At 38.0% G+C, this 20,246-nt stretch overlaps 1 protein-coding gene across 1 annotated transcript; it reads left to right on the top strand.

Annotated features, from left to right (window-relative positions):
- The first annotated feature begins 5,772 nt into the window (after positions 1-5,772).
- CD164 (CD164 molecule) lies at positions 5,773-19,816 on the top strand. The gene is made up of 6 exons (XM_033102458.1): positions 5,773-6,102; positions 8,995-9,084; positions 10,371-10,442; positions 11,888-11,923; positions 15,764-15,808; positions 17,285-19,816. Exons 1-6 carry the CDS (start codon positions 5,931-5,933, stop codon positions 17,449-17,451), a joined length of 582 nt encoding a protein of 193 aa, XP_032958349.1. The 5' UTR covers positions 5,773-5,930; the 3' UTR covers positions 17,452-19,816.
- The last annotated feature ends 430 nt before the right edge of the window (positions 19,817-20,246 follow it).

Raw genomic sequence — 20,246 nt, 5'->3', positions numbered from 1 at the left:
TAGCTGTATGAACTCAGGCAAGAACTTCACTGTGCCTCTATTTCCTCATCTCAAAATAGCAGTACATACCACATAGGGCTGTTCAAGGAGTCAATAATTTGTATACAGGACCTAGTATAGGTAGGACTTGTTCTACTGTAAGTGCGTAAATGTATGCTCAATAAATTACCAGTGGATAACCTTCAGAGTGTTGCCTAGGACCTTGTATTTTTAAAAGCTACTCAATGACTGATTAACAGCCAGACGTGGGAAACACTAAAGAGGAGCTGCCTCCTCTCCCTCTATTCTAAGCGTTTCAGCCAAGCTGAGTGCCCAGGCGCCAGGTCCTCTCTCTGGGCCTAGGGATGGGTTCCTCTGGTCACACTGGTGACATCTCAAAGCGGGGGGAGCTGGACTTATCACAGGGACTCTCACCAGCTAGTGAAGCATGTGATGAATGGAACTTATGCTTTGCAGAGATCCTGGTTAAAACAAATTACAAGCATCAGTCATGTTAAAACAAGCAGTGGAGCACTTCTTACTGGCAATGAACCTATATAATAAGACATTAAGCATTGATATGAAAGAACTGGGGTGTTTGCACGGGTGTTAGAAACTGAGTCCAGCTCCCTTTATTTTTCAGCATAGCAGCAATGTAAAGGTAGAACGCTGCAAACTTACTAAAGGATGGAAGCAAGTTCATGGTCCCTGTGTTCCCTCTCACTTTCCACTTTCATGCTGTATAGAAACTTGAGCCACAGATCTATATATGCAGTGGTTCTTATTACCCCCATTTAAAGGTACACACAGTGATGCTTCTATATCAGAATGTATTCTGTATTTGAATGATTGGTTTGTTTAAAGGTGTTGTTGGGAGAAACTGATTATTACAAAAGACTCAAAAACTTACCCCAATTAACTCCTAATATAAGACTGATTTAACCAAATTGAAAGACTTTGATTTAACAGAAGGAATTCTAGAATTTTCCAAATCTACGAATATGAGAGTAAAGGCATTCTGACGATTTATACAAAATGTTAGTTATGTGACCTTGTCCTAATCGTTGATATGGCAAAGGCAACTACATATGCTATATCTTACAATAAGCCGTGTTAGTAAGCGCTGTGTGATATCTGGACGTTTCTCTTCATTTGGGAGAGTTGAGATAAACATTGAAAATTCTATCTAAAGAATTTGTTTGCAGTGCCAGTTACTTGTTAATGAATGGTCTGACACCCTCAGGACCCCATACTCTGAGTTTTTACATTTTATACATATTTTAAAGTAAGTTGTTTGTTTAAGTCCCAGCTATCTAGAAATGTGGCAGTCAAATCACTTAACTTTTCACTTTCCTCATTTGTAAAAAGAACAGAGAAGTAAAGAAGCTGTTAGTTCCCTTCTGGTTCTAATCACATTAGTGATTTTCTGAGTAAATTTATAAAATCAGCAACAATACTTTTATTTGTTTCGGGCTTCAATTTCATTAGTAAAATGGTGGTACATCTATCTTATAGTGGTTTGAGGTTTAATTGAGATAATGTGAAGACACTTCTCATGATGCTTGACACATGGCAGATATTCAATAAAGTTTAGTTTTCCTTCTGGAATATCAACCCACAAAAGCCAGTCAAGCTGACAGAATATCATCATCATCATTTTAAAAAACACCGAGTCCCTGTTATGCTCAGTATTAGCTATTCTAACACCATATTTTCAATTGACTGAATTAATCCATCCTCAAAATTAAAATTGATCTCTATTATACCTTGTGATACTCTCTCCTTTATAGAAACTCATTTTTTAAAACTACATAGTGATTACGCTATCTACTACCCTTCCCAACATGGAATCCCAACATAAAACTGGTAAATCTAGTCAGTTCATATCTCAAATAAATTTTATACATCCTACAAAATAGTCATAACAAACTCAATGGTCACATATACAATATAGATGACAAAGTTTGGTATTTGACAGGGGGCTTTGAAAATGTGAGAAATCGTAGGTTCTTTTTCTTCAGTGTGCATCAGAAATGCTTGTGCCTCTCAAAACACAGATTCCTAGGCCTCCCCCCAGTTTCTAATTCAGTGGGTCTGGAGTGGGCAGAAGAATTTGCATTGTTAACCTGTTCCAGGTGTTGCTGATGCTGCTGGTCTGGAGACCACACGGTAAGAGCCACTGGGATGTATTAATATTAAAGACGTAGATCTAGATGAGAGACCTGTGGCATGCCGGTATGTGGCAGCAAGACGAAAGTTGTAAAACACTCAAGTGTGACGACAGAAAAGAATGAGGAAAGATGATGAGACGAGAAACTGATTTTATCCAGGCAGCAGGGAGGTATGCAAACATTGACCAATCAGAAGGGACAGAGAGGAGAGGCCTGGTGTAGAGACCTGGAGCTCCTGGCTGGGTGGGAAGTGAGCCCTCCAGCTGCTGGAGAGGCAACGTGGCAGTCTGGGGTCTCGGGGGAAGGACTGGGACCCTTGGGCTCTCTACCAGTCAACAGAGAATCACTGGAGTATTTTAATAAGAACAATGTCCATTTGGGTGTGTTCTGGCTGAAAATCAGCTCTCCAAGACAAGGTTGGGAGGAGCGCCACGGATGCCTGGGCACAGGGGGAAGTAGTAGCTAATGCGGGCTACCGGAAAGCTCGAACTTGGGGGTTGTTCCTAAGGAATGAGTTAGAAAAAAAGGCTTCTTTCTGTTTCTTAGAGGACTAAGAAATATCACGCAAAAAGCTCTAGCACACCCAGGGTTTAAAGCAGAATGGAAATGAAAGTAAATGCGTCTCACGTGCCCACCTAGAGAATCCAGGCTGGGCTCCATGACTCCTGCACATCCAGGAGTCTTACATGGTTTGTATCCTGACTTTACATTTCTAAAACAAAAGAACCCCAAAGAAAGAAAAAGTTTACAACATGTCTTGCGTGATATAATTTTGTGGATGATTCACTATTAACTGTAGCAATGTAGGAGGGTAGACTAGTTCTCCACAGGTAATACTGTAAAGCAATCTTAAACTTTCATAGGTGTACACAGGTACACATGGATCTCACAGGTACACACAGATCGTGATTCAGGTCTGAGGTGAGGCCTGAGATTTTGCATTTCTAACAAATTTTTAGGTGGTATGAATGATATTGATGAACCACACTCTGAGAAGCAAAAGCAATGGTTTTCAACCTAAGTTGCAGCTTAGAAACACCTGGGGAGCTTTTAAAACTCTTGATGCCCAGGCATTATTCCGAACAAATTAAATCAGTACCCAGGCATCAGAACTTCCCACATGGTTCCTATGTTCCGCCAAGGTTGAGAACAACTGCTCTAAAATGTAATGCTCTCCTCTGAAACCCTGGAACAGTTATCAAAGAAATATCCATAGTCAAAGTGGAGTGCCTCCTAATGAGAACATCTGTAGAATTTTATCAATCCTAATCACCGTGCTAATAGTAAGAATCTGAATATACCGCTTTAGCTCACGATTAATCTTTGATTCATTACAAACTTTCTCTAACTTTGTTGAAACGTATTTCAGTATTATCCGAGGTTTCACACACGTTGTTAAAATTGTATTATAGATGCCAGTTCTTGCTCTGGCGTGGTGACAATGACTTTGGAAGTCTTCCTTGATCTAGCTCAACAGATGCCATGTAAAATAAAATAGCTGATGCTTTTCTAGTCTTCAAACGAGTGAAATGTCTCCTTACAAAGACTAACAAAAATCTGAGGACTAGAGATGAACACCTAGATGACAAATTGTAAAACAATGGCCTCCACAGTGGGGTGTGTTCATCCTACAATACACTGGGGTATGGGAAGAAAACAGAACTTCTATTATATTCTTAATCTTAAACACAAAAAGTTGACTAGTGCCTTCATTTGGCCTGGGTATCAGACGGTCATGTGCTAAATAAATAATGTGTGAGAGGCATCTTGAGAGAAGAGGAGACAGACAGTTCACTGTTTAAAGACTGATGATGAGATCTCTTTTTTTCACTTGGCTTCTGGCCACAGCTTGGATCAGTCAAAAATCATTGTTGTTTACATCTGAGCAAATCTCCCACTAATGTAGTCATTGTAGCAAATGTCCATAGTCATACAGAAGGACCCCAGTGATTAGAATCTAAGGAGTTATAAAACCTTTCAAATTTAGGCAAAAAAAAAAAAGGTAAAGCACTGACAAGAGAAAAATTCCGAGATCTCCTAAATTAAATTACAGCCCGCCCCAGGATTGAGAGGAAGAGACATGGGAAATTAATCAGTTGACAGCAAAAGACCAAAACCCACAAAATACTACTCACATTTCTGAATGTACATTGAAACTTTGAATCGACTTCCAGGCAGCATCCTGCTTAGGCATTAACTATCTGGAGGGTTGCCCACAACCAACAAATACTTCTTCCCATGGACTATTCACCTATCCTAGAACTTTCTCTGCTTCACCTTTTCCTGCCAGCCCTTTCATCTATAGCCAGTGTAAATTCTTTCCAAACAACTTATTTCTGTCTGCTTCAAACTCATTGCATAAAAGCGCCCCTGTCAAGCTCATGATGGTACACATATCTGTCTTCCCCATAAAGCCCTGCTGCTGATGGCTTAGACTGCATGTCCCAGGACTTGGTCCTTTTTCTGGTTAGCAGATGGTTTAACAAGCCCTGTCAGTACAAATTTTGATCTCAAATGTTTTAACAGAGCTTACGCAGTCATCTTTTTTGGTGTTTTCATAGCAAAGCAGATCTCACAAAGGCTAATTACTGTTCGTGTATTATTTTACTAGGGTAGGCTGTGTAATTAATATTACCTGAGAAATACAAATAGTTGAAAACAGACATTAAATACTTAGCTCTTATAATCTAAGTTTTACCGTGTACCACAAGCAGGGATGCACTCGTGTATGTGTGTGAGATTGGGCATCAGATGGCGCTCACGCTTACTGAAAGCCCGAGCAGCGACAGAACATTAACAAGCATTTCGAAATCAAGACCTGACACCAAGCAATCAGTGTGTTTTGGTCAAGTCACTTTTCTGAATCTGTTTCCTCACTTGCAAAGTGGAGGTAGGAACAGAACAGATGGATTTCCAACTCAGATCGTCTCTGATTCTCTGACTATAGTGGTGGCATTGACTGGCTGCTGCTACCGCTGGCTGAAGTAGCAAGAAATTCGGAAACGTAAGGTTGGGAAAGTGTGACAGAGGCCGACGGTGTGCGGCTCTGGCTGGAAGGCAGAAGACCGATTTCGGCAGTTCAGCGGCGCGGATCAGGCACCCCTTAACCACGCGGTGTCTCCATTTCCCTGGGGAGTTCCGGGGGTTATATCCAGCAAAATCGATTTTCAAGGTAAAAATCGCGGGTCCTACTAGGGATCTATGCAAGTGGGAATGCGGAAGCACAGCGCAATTTTAACTGCTGCTCAGGTTCTAGGTGCGCCGCATGGAAACAACTTCCGCCCAACGAACTCGAGTGGGTGGAGGCCCAACCCGGCCCCGAGGTCACGTGGGGCAGTGGAATTACAGCCTCGCTAGTGGCTCGGGGGACGCCGTGCCACGTCATGTAGCTTATTCCATCCAAGCCAAGGTGGGAGCATTCCCTATCGCAGGAACGAGAAAAAGCCCAGTTGCGTCCTGTGTGGTAATCTTAGGGCAAATAAAACTGTTTCCTGTAGTTTTCCAGCTTATTCACTACTGAACAGTCGCTTTGAGGGACAGCCTCCCCCGGCTTATTCTCGACACCCTTGTTTCCCCTCCCTTAGGATTCCAGTTGGTATCTCCCGCGCCCCGCCTCCTCTCCGCGGCGCCCACGCAAGCCGTGGCCTGGGGTCCCTCACGTGACCCTAGCGTGCTCCCGCGGGGGGAGCGGAGTCTCCGAGGCGGCGCCGCAGGGGACAGAGGGAGAGACTGAGAGTTGTGAGCTGCAGCTTTCGCCGGAACACCAGCGCGGAGGTCGTGATGTCTGGGCTCTCCCGCCAGCTGCTGTGGGCCGCCGCCTGCCTGGCCGCGCTCTGTGTGCTGACCGCGGCTCAGAACACCACCGTGACCCCGAACGTGACTTCAGCGCCCCCCAGCACTACAGCCCCGACGCCTTTGACGACCCTCCCGCCAGTCACCACTCCAGTACCAGGTGGGCGCCAGCCCAACTGGCTTTCTGTGCTTTCTTGGCCGCCTGCCTAGCGGAGCTGCCCTCCCTGCCCTCGGTGCGCGGGGGGCCGGGGCGGGCCGCGCTCCGGAAACATGGCGGCCGGTCGGAGTCCAGCCGGGCCCGGCACGGGGTGGCCGGAGTGGGGGAGCGCCCCAGTGGGAAGGGGCGGCGGAGCCCCGGTGGCCCTTAGGCTGTTTCTGACCCCAAAGTGTCCCTGTCCGAGATGCTTTATATAATAAAAGAGCCTCGTAACCCCCAGCCTCATCGTAGGCACGGACGAGTGGACGTGGCTTCCTTCTGCGGTGTCGGCAGTGGGGTTGATGAGGCGAGGCGACGCGCCTCCAAAGTTGGCGATGAGACCGAACTCCTTCTCCCCGGGGTTAGTCATTCGTCCACCCAGGTCCTCCGAAGAGAGGCATCTCCGGAAGTTGGCGAAAGAGGGGCAGGGAAACTGAAGACGTTAATATTCGCTGGCATCTCAGGCTTGCGTTGAACAAAATAAGTCGCCTGAGGTTTAATTAGGTTAATTTTGCGGATAGGTAATGGGATATATCCGAGGTTTGAGCGTTTAATGAAACCTTTACACCCCATGCTATGTGCAAAGAAGGAAAAGGACTCTTTCGTGTACCTAGTGCTTCGTATATGTTTCTTTTAGTGTTTTAGGCAAACCCAGGAGATAGGTGGTGACACCTAGGCGTTGGATGGAGATGAAGGAATTGCCGGGACCGTATGTTTAGTAGGTTGTGAAACTGGGATTGGAACATAGGTCTGTCGATTTTCTAGAACACAGCTTTTGTTAGGCTCTGCATTCAGCTGGTTGAGGCATACACTGCATTTGAAAGAATAAATTGGCAGTGTCGTGACAATACAAAAAAAAGGACGGAAGTTAAATTCGAAATAGTAAGATGGAACCTTAGATACATAAAACCTGAAATCTAGTGTGATTGGTTATTTCAGTTAATATTGGGTAGGGAAAACTGGCATCTTGACGGGAGAATTTCTGGTTTTTACCTTGATATCTTTTTCCAGCTGATCATGTTTTACAATGTCTTACCCAGTTTTTGCATTTTATAAAGTTTTTTAAAAATTTACAGTAAATTTAAATATTATTTGTTAGATGCAGAAAGATGTAACGGTAAAATTCAGAAATTTTTAAATGAAGGGAAATTGCAGTACAATACTGGAAATTCTAACTGCGCTGTGTTTAAGATGATAGAGCAGAATATGTTCTGCCTCCTGGTTTATTTGGAAGTTTCCTGTTAGGATTGTAGTTTTGAGGATTTTTTGGTTTTTGTTTTTTTCCCCAAAGAGAAGCTTGGAAATACCAAGTTAATTCCTTTTGTGTAATTTAAATGCGTGAAAGGAGATGATTTGTTTTTTCTGTAAGTAGTAGTTGGATAAGCTGCAGTTGGAAAGGTAGCAAGTTTAGTTCATTGTAAATATCATTCACTATGCTACCCAAACATTCGTCATCAAACACAAAAGATTTTAAACAACTGAGTTTCTATCTGTATACAAACCTCTGAAGAATTTATTTCTGCTTTGTGACCCCTTCTCCTCCCCTTAGGTACCACATATGTCCCAGTCTAATGAATACTAATGATAAAGTATTGAAAGGCAATGTCTCTATGCAGAACTATTTTTTTTTTTTTTTTTTTTTTTTGTAGGTGTGGAGGAAGGGAACAAGAATGTTTTTTGGAGGTATCTAGCTTCTAGGAAAATGGATAGAGCCCAATTCTATAGTCTGTTTGTTTGTCCAGATACTGAATTGTAATTGGCCTTCTTTGAAGTCTTGGTTCTGGGCCATTTGGCTTAAGTTATTGAAAAAGACCTTGCTAACTTGTTAAATTACATGTACATAAATGTAGCCCCCTTCAGATGTGTTGTCTATTTACCCTTCAGTCATGGAGGACCCTGAAAAGAGTAGATCAGTTAAGAATGATGAATCTGGTTTTTTCCAGAATGGGTGTCATCAGAGCTTCGGTTCAACTTGTAATACATCTTTATTACTATTAAAAATTTTAGTGTCTCATCTGATGTTTTGGGGCAGTGATTTTCCTATGTGTATTGTTGGCTTTATAGTCTTTTTTTCCCCAATACTTTTATTTTTTTAAGGATGCTTTAAAATGCCTCAAGAAATCCTGAGTGTCTTTGAAACAGTTGTCCTGTAAAAAAAAAAAAAAAAGGTTGTTTAGGTAGGTACCATGAAGTACTGAGCGTTCCCACTAGCTTATTCTCCCCCCACCTTTCTTTTGACTTGACTTTTGGCTTCATATGTCGTTTAAAATAATTGAAATTTCTTAGCCAGTTTATAAAGATTTTTTTGTTTTAGTTTTGTGTGTGTGTTTAAAAAAAAATCACATGAAATCTACCCTCTTAACAAATTTTTAAGTGTACAATGTTCACTATAAGCAGAATGATGTGCAGAAGATCTCTAGGACTTTTCATCTTGCATGAAACTTTATACTCATTGATCCGCAATTCTCCCGTTTCCCCTCTCCCCAGCCCGTGGCAACCACCTTCTACTTTTGCTTCTGCGTTTGACTATGTTAGGTACTTCTTAAAAGCGGAGTCATGCAGTATTTGTCTTTCTCTGACTGGCTAATTTCACTTAGAACAGTTTCTTCAAGGACCATTCATGATGTAGTGTATGACAGGATTCCCCCTTTTTAGTGGATGAATAGTATTCCATTGCATATAAAACACATGTTCTTTACCCATTCATCTGTCAATGGGCTATAAAGTTTTACCATTTCTCTGAATTAGTAAGTCTGATACTGGATGTGATGCTTACTGTTGTTTAAAAAAAGATAAGTAATACAAATTCAAAATTAGATGCCAAATAATTGATTGCATACATCTCCCTCACCCCAGACATCTGTGAACACCGCAACAGCTGTGTTTCCTGCGTTAATGAGAGCACTGATACTGCTAATACCTGCTTTTGGATGGCATGTAAAGAAGGTAAGAAACTTGGGATTGTTTTAATTTTGAGAATGCAAAACTATTTGATTATAACATTTAAAAATACAGTACAGGGTATTCTTGAACATTTGAAAATTATGTAGGACATTTAGGACAGTGTGCACTATTTATTTTGCAAATCAAATAACTTTTCCTTTAAAGTGCCAATTGCTTAACACTTCCCCCTAAAATTATTTCCTCTGTCTCCCATTTCCTCCTACCTTTAATTCTTTAGACTTGACTATTAAGGTTCAATAGTTTTAAAGGAAGAGATTTTAGACCTTTGCAGGATACACTGAAATTAGCTGTGAAAGAAAGTTGTGAAAATTTCCACTGAAAACTTCCGCAGAAAAATGTTTGAGGCATTTAAGTTTTAATGTTACTTTTAACTGAGGGATGAAGAGTTAGATGGAGATAACTTTGAAATGCCCATAAGGTTTTTGCTAGAACCATAGGATTACAGCATATTCTGTTCTCTTCACGTAAGTTGATTGTATTTTTTTTTCTTATAAGTAAGACTATCAGGTTTTTTTTATATATAAAGAAATAGCCAAAGCTACATGTTAAACTTCTTTGTTCTTCATTGAAAAATTTAAGCGCTCTGGAAATTATATCACTACATAACAAAATTTTAAAACCTTTTAAAATTAAGGTATTAGCTTAATTTGGGGTTAAGTTTACTTTTTTGTTGTATAAGAGTCACTTGTTTTCTTTTAAGGTCATAACATGGAATTTAAAAGTGCACCTCTCCATGTTCGGCAGAATTGGCAAGTTTTAGAGATTAAATGTCCGACTGTAGGATATGTTGGGGAAAACTTTCCCATACTCTTCCTATAAGTGTCCATCCAGGCAGTCAGTTTTAGAAAGTGTAGAAGACTAATGCAGAAGTCTGGAACAGAGGACTTACTGCCACCGTCAGGGCACCGCCCCTGTTTGCTAAGCCTTTATTAGATCCTGACAGTTGTCCCTACTGACTCAGCCCTCTTGTGGGTTCTAGCCGTCTTCCTTGTACGGTAGCCATACCACAATTCTGAGATCTAAGTGTTTCTGATTTATCTGTTCAATGTGTTCATGTGGATTTTAAAAGGATAATATTTGGAGAGATCCTGTGTAATATTTCTGAAACAATGGGAAAAAGAATTACAGAATTTTGTTAGTCACTGGATGGAGTCCACAATGTTTATGTCTCAGTTTGATGTTTGGAAATAATTATGGAGCTTAGTAACAAAGTCAAAGATAATGTAAGTGAGTGATTGGTGCTGTTTATCTTTTTTCTTTCGTAACAGGTAAAAGCTACTGTTCACATAATTCAACAACAGCTAGTTGCCAGGTGGTGAACAGCACAGATTTCTGTGTTGGTAAGTATTCACATTGGTTGCTGGGGAAGGTGGCCACAGCCTGGTGAGGAAGACCATTGCTTCAGGAAGTCTTATTTCACAATTTGGTTTGAAGCATTTCCATAATTCTAATCTTGTTAGAAATTTGAATATGAATAGTATATTTATATTGATTGCTAAAAGGACAATGTTTTGAAGCGTGGTTTAGTGATTTGGCTACATTGTGGAGTGCTATAAGTACAGATGCTATTTCCTTTACTTTTTTTTTCCCGCTCTTCCAGAAACTCATTGTAGTTTAGCCCCTCTCTTTATTTGCCGAGAGAACCTTGTTCTGGCACTTACTTGGGTATGATACTGGTGATTGTCAGTCTCCAGCATAGTTTGTCCTGTGGTTAAATAATCTCTGTATTCATTCATTTTCTGGAATTCAATTTGAGGAACTTCATTACATTTTAACATTTACTCTTTGCCTAGGAAATAGTTAAAATTCTTAGATGAAACAGCTGATTTTTCTAAGAAGACTCTAATAAGAAAATCAAACTCTAATTTGGTACATAGATAAAAAATAGAGCAAAAGGTTTTTTTGGAGAGTTTCTGTAACCTTGAAAGACTAAAAACCTACAACTATTTAATTTTGGTAGGAGTTTCCCCGTCCGAACTTGAACTTTGTAACTGAGAATTTCATCAGTATGTAGAGTGCATGACGTGGTGTAGGTGGTAAATGAACAAACGCTTTAATAGTTATTTTAATGTGTGTTAGAAAAAGCTGGTAACTATACCAGATCTATGATTTCATGATAACATTGCTTAGAGACGAGTAAAACATTTTGAGACATTACGGAAAAACTGTACAAGTAATTCTACTTATTTGATGATGTATCAGTTAGAATTAGTTTTGGTTATGAAGGGACATAAAACCACAAATTACAATGGTTTCAGAAATAGACTTACGTTGCTGTCAGGTAAAGGCAGTCTGGGTTCAGGTGCAGCTAGAGGGCCACAGTAGCAGCTCTACAACCGTTAGGGACCCAGGTTTCTTCTGGGTTTTTACTGTCATTACTCAAAAATGGCTTCGACCTTATTATGCTCCAAGGTGAGTTCTCATCTTTCAGCCATCTAATTGGTTTTTCTGCCTGCAGGAAGACTAAGGTAAGAGAGAGGCCCATATCTTCCTTACACGTACTTCCTAGAAGTTACACGTGGTAGAAGTTACCTAGCTGTAGGGGAAGCTAAGAAAAGTCTCTGCTGGGGAGAGAGAAATAAATGTCACTGAAAATTGGTGCTTCTGTTTCTAAAGAAGGGGAGACCAATATTGGGTGAGAGCAGCTGTCAGTCTCCTTGACAGGTGGTACTAAAACATAAAAATTGTAAAGTGGTACTCAAATGACTGCAGGTTAGGAAATAGGGTTATAGATAATGATATTTTAGACATCTTTGACTTACAAGTTTGTTTGTTTTTTAAATAGAGCCCACGATTGCTCCTTTGCCAACCAATTCTACAGGTAATACAACATAATTGACTCTTTTCCTTGTTTTCCTCCTTTTAAGATATTTAAGCATTCTTGATGGATAATGTTTTAATAATTAAAGACCTAAACATGTTAGTACAATTTTAAAAATTATTAGGCATATTTAGTCTTGGACCACGTAATTACATTAATGTGTACTGTTTGTGACAGTGACAAACAACTTCAGTATTTCACATTCATTGAATCTGAGTGGATTTGCTGCAGCTTTGTACATTGAATCTGCAAACTGCTTTTTGTGGATTTTGTGGAAAGTTTGGGAAATACAAAAGCCTAAAGGAAATTAAAATTCCCTATAATTCTCATCATCCAGAGATAGACCAAAACGTTTTAACTGATTTAAGTTTTCTAGTCTTTTCTATGTGTATATCTAAATAAATAAACTTAATATGAAATTGGATAATTGGATAATTGGATAAAACCTGCACATTTGAATTATTTCCCTTTTACTGCAAGCATTGTCGTACACACTTTACCCATCCTGCTCTTGACTGAATAGTTAGGTTGGAACATCTTATAGGGAAATATTTGTTGTCATCTCTGATAGGATTGATTCGAACAGCATTCCTAAGAGGATATGATTATTATGTTTCAATACCAATTGCTTTCCAGAAAGATATGCTTTTCATTCCCATCAACAACTTGAAAGTTTCTCGCCACATCTTCAATAGCATTAGATAGTATCTCCTTTTAAAAATCTTCACTAATTTGATAGGAAGAGTAAATAATTAAAAACATCTTCTCCAGTACAAGTACTAGGCTAGATGGTAGGGATACAGAGACAGAGTGAGACAGCATTTTCACAGTAGGAACTGTGAAGAGGTAGGGAAGCACAGTGTGTTACGGGATTTGTAGGAGGATGTGTGTGTTGAGTAGCGTGGCATATGTGGTGACAGCTTCTTGAAGATGTTAACTGACCGAGTCTTGAAATTGCCCTGGTAAGAGAATGAGGAGAGTTTCCCAAGCGGAGTAGGGTGGTCACCACACGTGAAGCAGATGTAAAAGAGTATGATGAGGTCAGGGAATTGCATTTGGAGTGTCCAGTACGAGGGGAGGAAGAGTGAAGCTGAGCAATGTACTAGTCAAGAGCCATATTTGAAGCATGTAGGTCATATGATGAGACTTGCATTTTAATAAAATGACTTATTCTGACCATGTGGAACGGAGATTGGAAGGAAAGGAGAGTGAACACAGTGATTACATAACTTGTTGCAGTAATGGGAAGAGTTGCAGATGTGTGCAAATAGGCCGAGGCGATAGAAGGCAGAGGACATGGAGATTGGAGTGACGGGAGAGTTCTCAGCTAAAAGTACAGATAATCAGTGGAGGCCGTAGTGCAGTCCACTGGGGCAGCTCTTAGGTGAATAGGGTTTGAGGGCCAGACTCTAAGGAACAATAATGTCTAAGGGGTGGGAAGAGGATTGGAGAGGAACTGAAGAGTAAGAAAGCCCAGAGAAGAAGGGTGCAGAAACGGTGCGTATATGTTTTAGTTGTAGTTTTTCAGAGGAAGAAGTGGGCACGTGCTGTAAGAAGGACAAAAACTCATTTTGAAAGACTCAGGCAGTCTTAGGCAGAGCTGGCTTGTACCAGCTTGTGCTGGTCAGTTGTGCACAGCTCTTTCCAACTGCATGGTCAGTGATACCATGTTGGTAGCTTGAATTACGGCTACAGTGGAAATAGTCACACCATGGAAATCTGCAAATGCTACGAAACTTATTTTGGAGAGCACACAGTGGTGTGCTCATAAACCTTCAGCATCCATTAGAAGTCATTGGTTAGGAAGGTATTAAAGGTTGATTAAAGCTGAGATGTTGAGAGAAAACTAACAGAAGGTGGGGTGTGAACAGCAAGGGACGGGGGGAAATGATTTCCCAAATCATCGTGGGTCCCCTTTTCATTTCTTCCTCTTGAGTCTTGATGTAATTTCTCCTGCTTGCTGCAACCTGGTTTCTCCTGTGAACTACCCTGAGTCTCTTTTTTTGTTTTCTCTGTTTCTGTAAAGAAAGCCAGGGCTTGCTGGCAGAAAATTTATCAGTTGAGTGACAGTTAATGGTTAAAACAACAAATCTTATAGGGTCTCTTTCTCTGTACTGCGGACGAGAACAAGTGAGAAATTAAGGGACTGTTAAACAATAAACAATGCAAAGAAAATCTGATCTGTAGAAAGGTATTCAGTGGGGTTAATTATAATAGTCTTCTACCAATGCAAATAATATAAATATTAAAAACAAATATAAATAATATCTTACACTAGAATGACTAAATTATGTCAGAAATGTAGTGGAAAACATATTAAGCGGAAAATAAACCATATTAGGTAGCTCTAGTACAATTTTTTTGTTATATACATGCCTAGAAAAATAGCTGGCAGGAAAAAACATGTTAGTCAGAGTGATGAGATTACTTAAATGTTTTTACTGTATTTTCTAAATTTTCTATCACCAATAGCAGTTTTTATAACCTATGAATTATTTTTTTAAATGAAAGGAACTTATATTAGGTCAGTGGAAATATATTTCCGAAGTAGTGCCTGGTTTTGAAAACTTTGTTAATGTGATACTTTGGTGAAAAGTAGAAGTGTGTAAATGTTTTGCTCATTTACAAAAAAAGAATTAATTACTATGTTCAGAGGGTGGGGAGTGAGAACCAAATAGTAAATTTGTGAATTTTTTCCCCTAACATTGTCAGGCAAAATTAGTAATACTGTTACAAGTTTGAAAAATAATTTGATATGTGTTTAATTTGTGAAGTGTAATTTTTTGCAGTTATGCAGAATGTATAGGGAACAAAAACTTCAAAGGGATTATAAATCTTAAAATAATCACACCCTCTAACCTGGGGATTCTGTGTACGAATCAGTCCTATCAGAGATGAGAGCGAATGTTTCTCTGTAAGATGTTCATAGCATGGAGTAGTGAGAGGTGACCTAACTGTCCACCTAGAGCAGGGTGGGTAAAATGTACAGCAATGAGAAAGAAACGGACACAAAGGTATGTGCAGACATCCATCCGTGTTACCAACATGTCATTTATTGGTATCCATCAATAGTGTCAGTACTAATGGAAGTCTCTTAGTGTAGTGCTTTAGTTCCTAAAATGTTAGTCGGTCTACTCTTCCCATGAGTACATTTCTTTAGAGGCATCATCAGATCATTATTTGAGCTCTTGTAGTAGGGTAGATTAGAGTTGACCAAACTTGGGCTCTTTTAATCTAAAAAGGGGGAACTATGGCCCCAGGGCACCTGTTCTTACAAATAAAATTTTATGGAAACACAACCATGCCCACTTATTTGCATGTTTGGCTGCTTTTGCACCAGAGTGCACAAAGCCTAAAATAGTTACTTTCTGCCACTTTAAGAAAACTTTGCCAACCCCCTGAAATGAAGAAGATAAGCCAGTCTTGATACCTATGTAAGAAATACTGAGTTGCACTTGTTTCTGACCTTGATCTTTAAGTTAATAGTTTTTGTCTTAGAAGCGGTTTTATAAAGAACCTATAGTTCCCTCACCTGAACACTGATTATTGCTTTTTTGTGTGTCTTTTTGCAAACTTTATCCAGGTGTATATATTGATTTTACACATAGATGTTAATTAACATGGATACAGTTTTACGATTGCTTAATGTTATAAAATACATTTAAAAGCTAGTGTTGTAGGTTATGTTAGTGAACCATTAACTGAAATTTGGCCTTTATTCTCCAAGAAATTGAAAGCATGTTGAAGTTGGTGGCATTATTTTAAAAAGATATAATAGATGCTAGATAACTGATAAGTTTAGAAATTAAAGTTTTTAATACATTTTTTTTTACCTTCCAGCTAAAACCACAACTAAGCCTTCCTCTCCCACAACTGTTGTGCCAGGTAATTGAGGTTTTTAATACTAATTCCGAGGTAGGATGTGTGTGTACTGTTGCCTTTTACTATTTCTGCCATCCTTTTCCAGTTTTTTTCACGAATGGTTATGAACTGAAACTCATCTCTTATATTTAGAGGACCATAATAGTTGGCTGTTAAATCAATAAGGATGAGTTTGCTGAGTCCTCTTCTAGTTTTTTAATATGTAACTTCATTTGGCATGATACGTTGTAATTAAATGATAATGTTTTCCCCAAACCCTTTTAGTACAACTTGTAGGTGAAATCTAATTTCTTATAATTTAAAAACCGTGGTAGTTTGAGTGAAGATAATATAGCTAGCCTTTTTACTGAGAAATACGTAAAAAGCCAGATCACCACCAAACATGCACCTTAGCCATATTTCTTACCCTTTCTTAAATTCCTTTATAACTCTTGAAAGTGCATGTGAAAATTAACTTTTTATTAATGATTTGACGTGTTACATACTAAGTTATATTTAGCTTATACCATAGGACATAGTAGGTACACAGGTTAGGAATCCTTCCCTCTATTCATATTTAAAATACTATTGTTTTGATTCTGATGAATCTTTTATAATTTCTGGATTCTTTTGGCTTCATTCTTGTGCTACCTTTCTCTCAGTTTCAATGAAGCCATTCTGTGTTGACAAGAAGAAATAGAGAACAGTTGTAATTAATTTTAAGGCAGGCCAACTTATTGTACAGCTACCAGAACCAGTGTTTATTTGATATTCTGTTTAAGAAAGAGTAAAATTTCTTCTAAGTATGAAAATTGCTTTTTATTAAAGTGGATGGTGCTCCATTTGAAATGTTTTACTCCCTGAAAGGAATTTTTGTTTTGTTTCCTCTTGAAACATTTCACTCCCTGAAAAGGAATTCAAATTTTTATGCTTTTTTTCCCCCTCATGACTTGGTAATGCTTTCTCATAATGTAAAATCTGCAGAGTAAGATTTAAGATACCTTTAATAACAAGTTATTTTGCTTGTTGGAGTTATAAATTGCAGATGCTTAAGATTATTTTTGTAATTTGAAAAATTGCAACCAAATTTATTTACCTTATATATTTATTAAAATTCAAAAGTTGTATGAATTTTCAACACAAATATTAATATTTACTTTAGCAATTAAGTAAAAATATATAGTCTGAAGAATTGCAAATTTTTAAAGTACTTCAAATGTTCCCAGGGCATAATTTTATAAACCAGGAGAGTCTTTTTCTGCCATTTTCATTTTTGAAAATGTATAGCAGCATTGACCACTTGATATCACTGGATGGAATGAAGAATGGTATTGATAAATAATTGTTTTCCTCAATTAGAGATGAATTCTAGCTGTAAAGACTTGATTCAAAAGGAAATACTTTATAGAATTTAACACTTGGCAAAATAGCTCAGGTGGGTCTTGAAATTATAAAAGAAGATCATAAGATTTATTACCATTATTTCTTCTGTCTTAACAGGTACAACTAATACCACTTTAACTCCAACTTCACAACCTATACGGAAGTCTACCTTTGATGCAGCCAGTTTCATTGGAGGAATTGTCCTTGTCTTGGGTGTACAGGCTGTAATTTTCTTTCTCTATAAATTCTGCAAATCAAAAGAACGAAACTACCACACTCTGTAAACAGACCCATTAAATTAACAAGGACTGGCGAATAACTCACTGAAACCAAAATACTATCTTTCAAGATATCCCACATGGAAGACGCTATTTCAGGATCTTTAAATTTTCCAAGGATGCATATAGGATATTTTGGAACATCGTCCTTGAAGAAAAATCAGTTAAATCATTTTGCTCAACAGGAATATTTAAATTACTCTGCATGAATCCTGTGGCTGTCTTCTTTTTTTTTTAAATGGCTGCTGCTGTGGGATTATGTTCTTTTTTCTTGACATGCCAAATGTAACTATAAGTGATGGAAAACATTGTCCTGCGCAGAAAACCTCATGACTCTTTTGGCAGTTTAAATTTAGTTATTTTAAAGCCTGAAAGCTGCATTATTTTCATCCTAACTCAGGATGTAGTTTAGTGACCAGAATTGAGAAGAATGTGCCAAATGAGCATCAGTCAGATGGATTTGGGGCTGTCATTTCAAAAGTGGAATAAATTTTTAAATTTAGTATCCTAAGAGTAACTATCCTTAGAGTAAAATTTTGTGCTTGGTAACAGTTATTTTTTCTACATTAGAAATAAGATGCCACATAGGGAATTACATTCCAGATTTAAAGAAAGGAAAGAATACAAACCATTAAAGTATAGCAGGTTATTGTTAATACTTGTAAAGCACCTTATATCATTGAGAAAATAAAGAACAGTGCCTTAAAAGACAGAGTGAAAGGTACACTGTAACTTAAAATGTTTGTGATTTGTCGTTTCTCATTAAGGAAGGTAAAAGTTTGGTCTTAGGATGTAACTGTTGACGTGAGCAGTAGTAAACTTGCTTTTAGATAACACACTGTTAGTATTTAATTGAAAACCTATTTTATTTTAGACCTGAGTAACTTAAAGAATGTTATGCAAAGTTGAAAGCCTTCAGATATTGAGCCTCCCAACAATTTTCTTAACGGCTGTTAAAAAATATATAGAGATAAATTGATTTAATTATGTTTTCCTTTTTACTTCAAAAAAGTATCCTAACACTGTTGTACCTCAAAAGGATTTCCACCAAGCTTTCTTGAAAAGTCACTTCTTTCATGAAGCAAAAAGAAAATTATAAGTTGTTTTAGAATCATTTACTAACTCTTTAAGTGAGACAGTTATTTTAAGTTTTGAGACTAAATATGACCAGTGTAATTTCAGAAAATTGAAGAATTTTTGGTTGATCAGATTATGGTAGATGTTTAATGATGATTGATTACCCTGGATAAACGGATTGTGCTTTCTCTTTTATTCCTCTCCCATCCTTCCTTCTTAGTTTTAATTCCCGCAGTATAGTAAGCATGCGTACTTTTATTTCTTTAGTTTTCTTAGTTTTAGAAGGATACTTCTTGCCTTTGACATGCTGGGTTAGTTTCAGAGGCTTAAATTAGTTTAAAATGAGCTCTTTTCTAGATCAATAAAGTTTTTTTGTTTTGTTTTAGTTTCATTAGCCTATAGTGGCTGAGTTTAGCCCTTGGTTTTCAGTATTTTTTAGTAGTAATGACAGGTTGCTTCGGTCAATTTCATAAGCCAAAATTCCTTGCATTTAGATAATTAGAGGTTTTTAAAATGAAGATTTACTGTTTTTTTTTTGTTACTTGCTGGTACAGTTCAAGTTTGTTTTACTTGCACATTTGTACATACACCTAATGTTTTCAAGTGCCTTAATTGTTTAAAATCTCTGGCTTCAAAGGTTTTTGGGAAAAGTAGGTTTACTTCACATTTTTGTGTTTTCTTGAGTAGTAATCTAGGTACCTCACAAGAAATTTTTATTATGGTGCCATGGCTGTTAGTTTTTAGTGAGTGCTATAACGTACAAGATTCATTTGAAAGTATGCAGAATTTTCATTCCTCCCAAAGTGGCAAAAATTAGCTACAGTGGCATAATTGTCATTTACCTAGATACGAATACCTTGTCACACGTTAATGTCAACACACAGCAATTTTTGTGAAAGAAAATGTAGCTGATGAAGTGTCTCATTTTCTGTTATGTTGAACACTGCTCTAACAACAAAATCATATGAAACTAGTTAGATTTTGCAAGAAGAGCTCTTACAACAGAACTCACAGCCTGACCTCCCTTTCATTTAGCAATTTAGTATCTGGAGCCATTAATAATTTTTGGGTTTTTTTAATCCAGAAGGTATATTGAAACCTTTTCAGATTTTTCATCTGATTTGTTCATGCAGATGTAGTTATATCAAAATACCTTATTTTACCTTAAGATATTTGTTGCACAGGCAGACACTGCTGTATTTAGAAATTTCTATTTCAGTTCATTAAAAACTGCAAAACCAATCTGTATCATGTTATCACTGATTTAAAATAAATCTACATGTTTATTGAGTCAGTCTGTTCTTTTTATTAGCTAAAGTATGTTTTTGCTTTTTAATTATGACATTTAATGCTAGTGAATTTATCAGTCTGTTTGGGGATGGGTTGTCTATTCAATTTTTATTGTTTGCCAATACTAGCAGATAGTTACTAAGGTACATATTCATCAGTGGACAACAGAGCCTTAGAAATGATAGCTGGAGGGAGGGCTTGGTATGCCTGTGTGAGTGATATGAAAGTTGGTCTTCCACAAATCAATAGAAATTCACTTAGGCTCTACTAAGTAACGAACTTAGGAAACTACCATTTGTTATAAATCTGAAGGGTTTATTTGTAACTGCCTTTTTAGTTCAGATTGCATGTAAAGTAAAATCGGGCTTCTGTTTAGAATACTTGGTATAAATATCTAGTACTAAGCCATATGCTAGTATGTGAAATCAGGTACT

The sequence above is a fragment of the Rhinolophus ferrumequinum genome, chromosome 3 (assembly GCF_004115265.2).
Source record: "Rhinolophus ferrumequinum isolate MPI-CBG mRhiFer1 chromosome 3, mRhiFer1_v1.p, whole genome shotgun sequence".
Taxonomy (NCBI): domain Eukaryota; kingdom Metazoa; phylum Chordata; class Mammalia; order Chiroptera; family Rhinolophidae; genus Rhinolophus; species Rhinolophus ferrumequinum.
The sequence above is the reverse complement of the archived record's forward strand: the minus strand, read 5'-3'. Positions and strand labels throughout refer to the sequence as shown.

Coding starts and splice junctions, on each gene's coding strand:
- CD164 (XM_033102458.1), top strand. CDS start 5,931: ATGTCTGGGCTCTCCCGCCAGCTGCTGTGGGCCGCCGCCTGCCTGGCC. Junction 9,085..10,370: donor TTGGATGGCATGTAAAGAAG/GTAAGAAACTTG, acceptor CTTTCGTAACAG/GTAAAAGCTACTGTTCACAT. Junction 15,809..17,284: donor TCCCACAACTGTTGTGCCAG/GTAATTGAGGTT, acceptor CTGTCTTAACAG/GTACAACTAATACCACTTTA.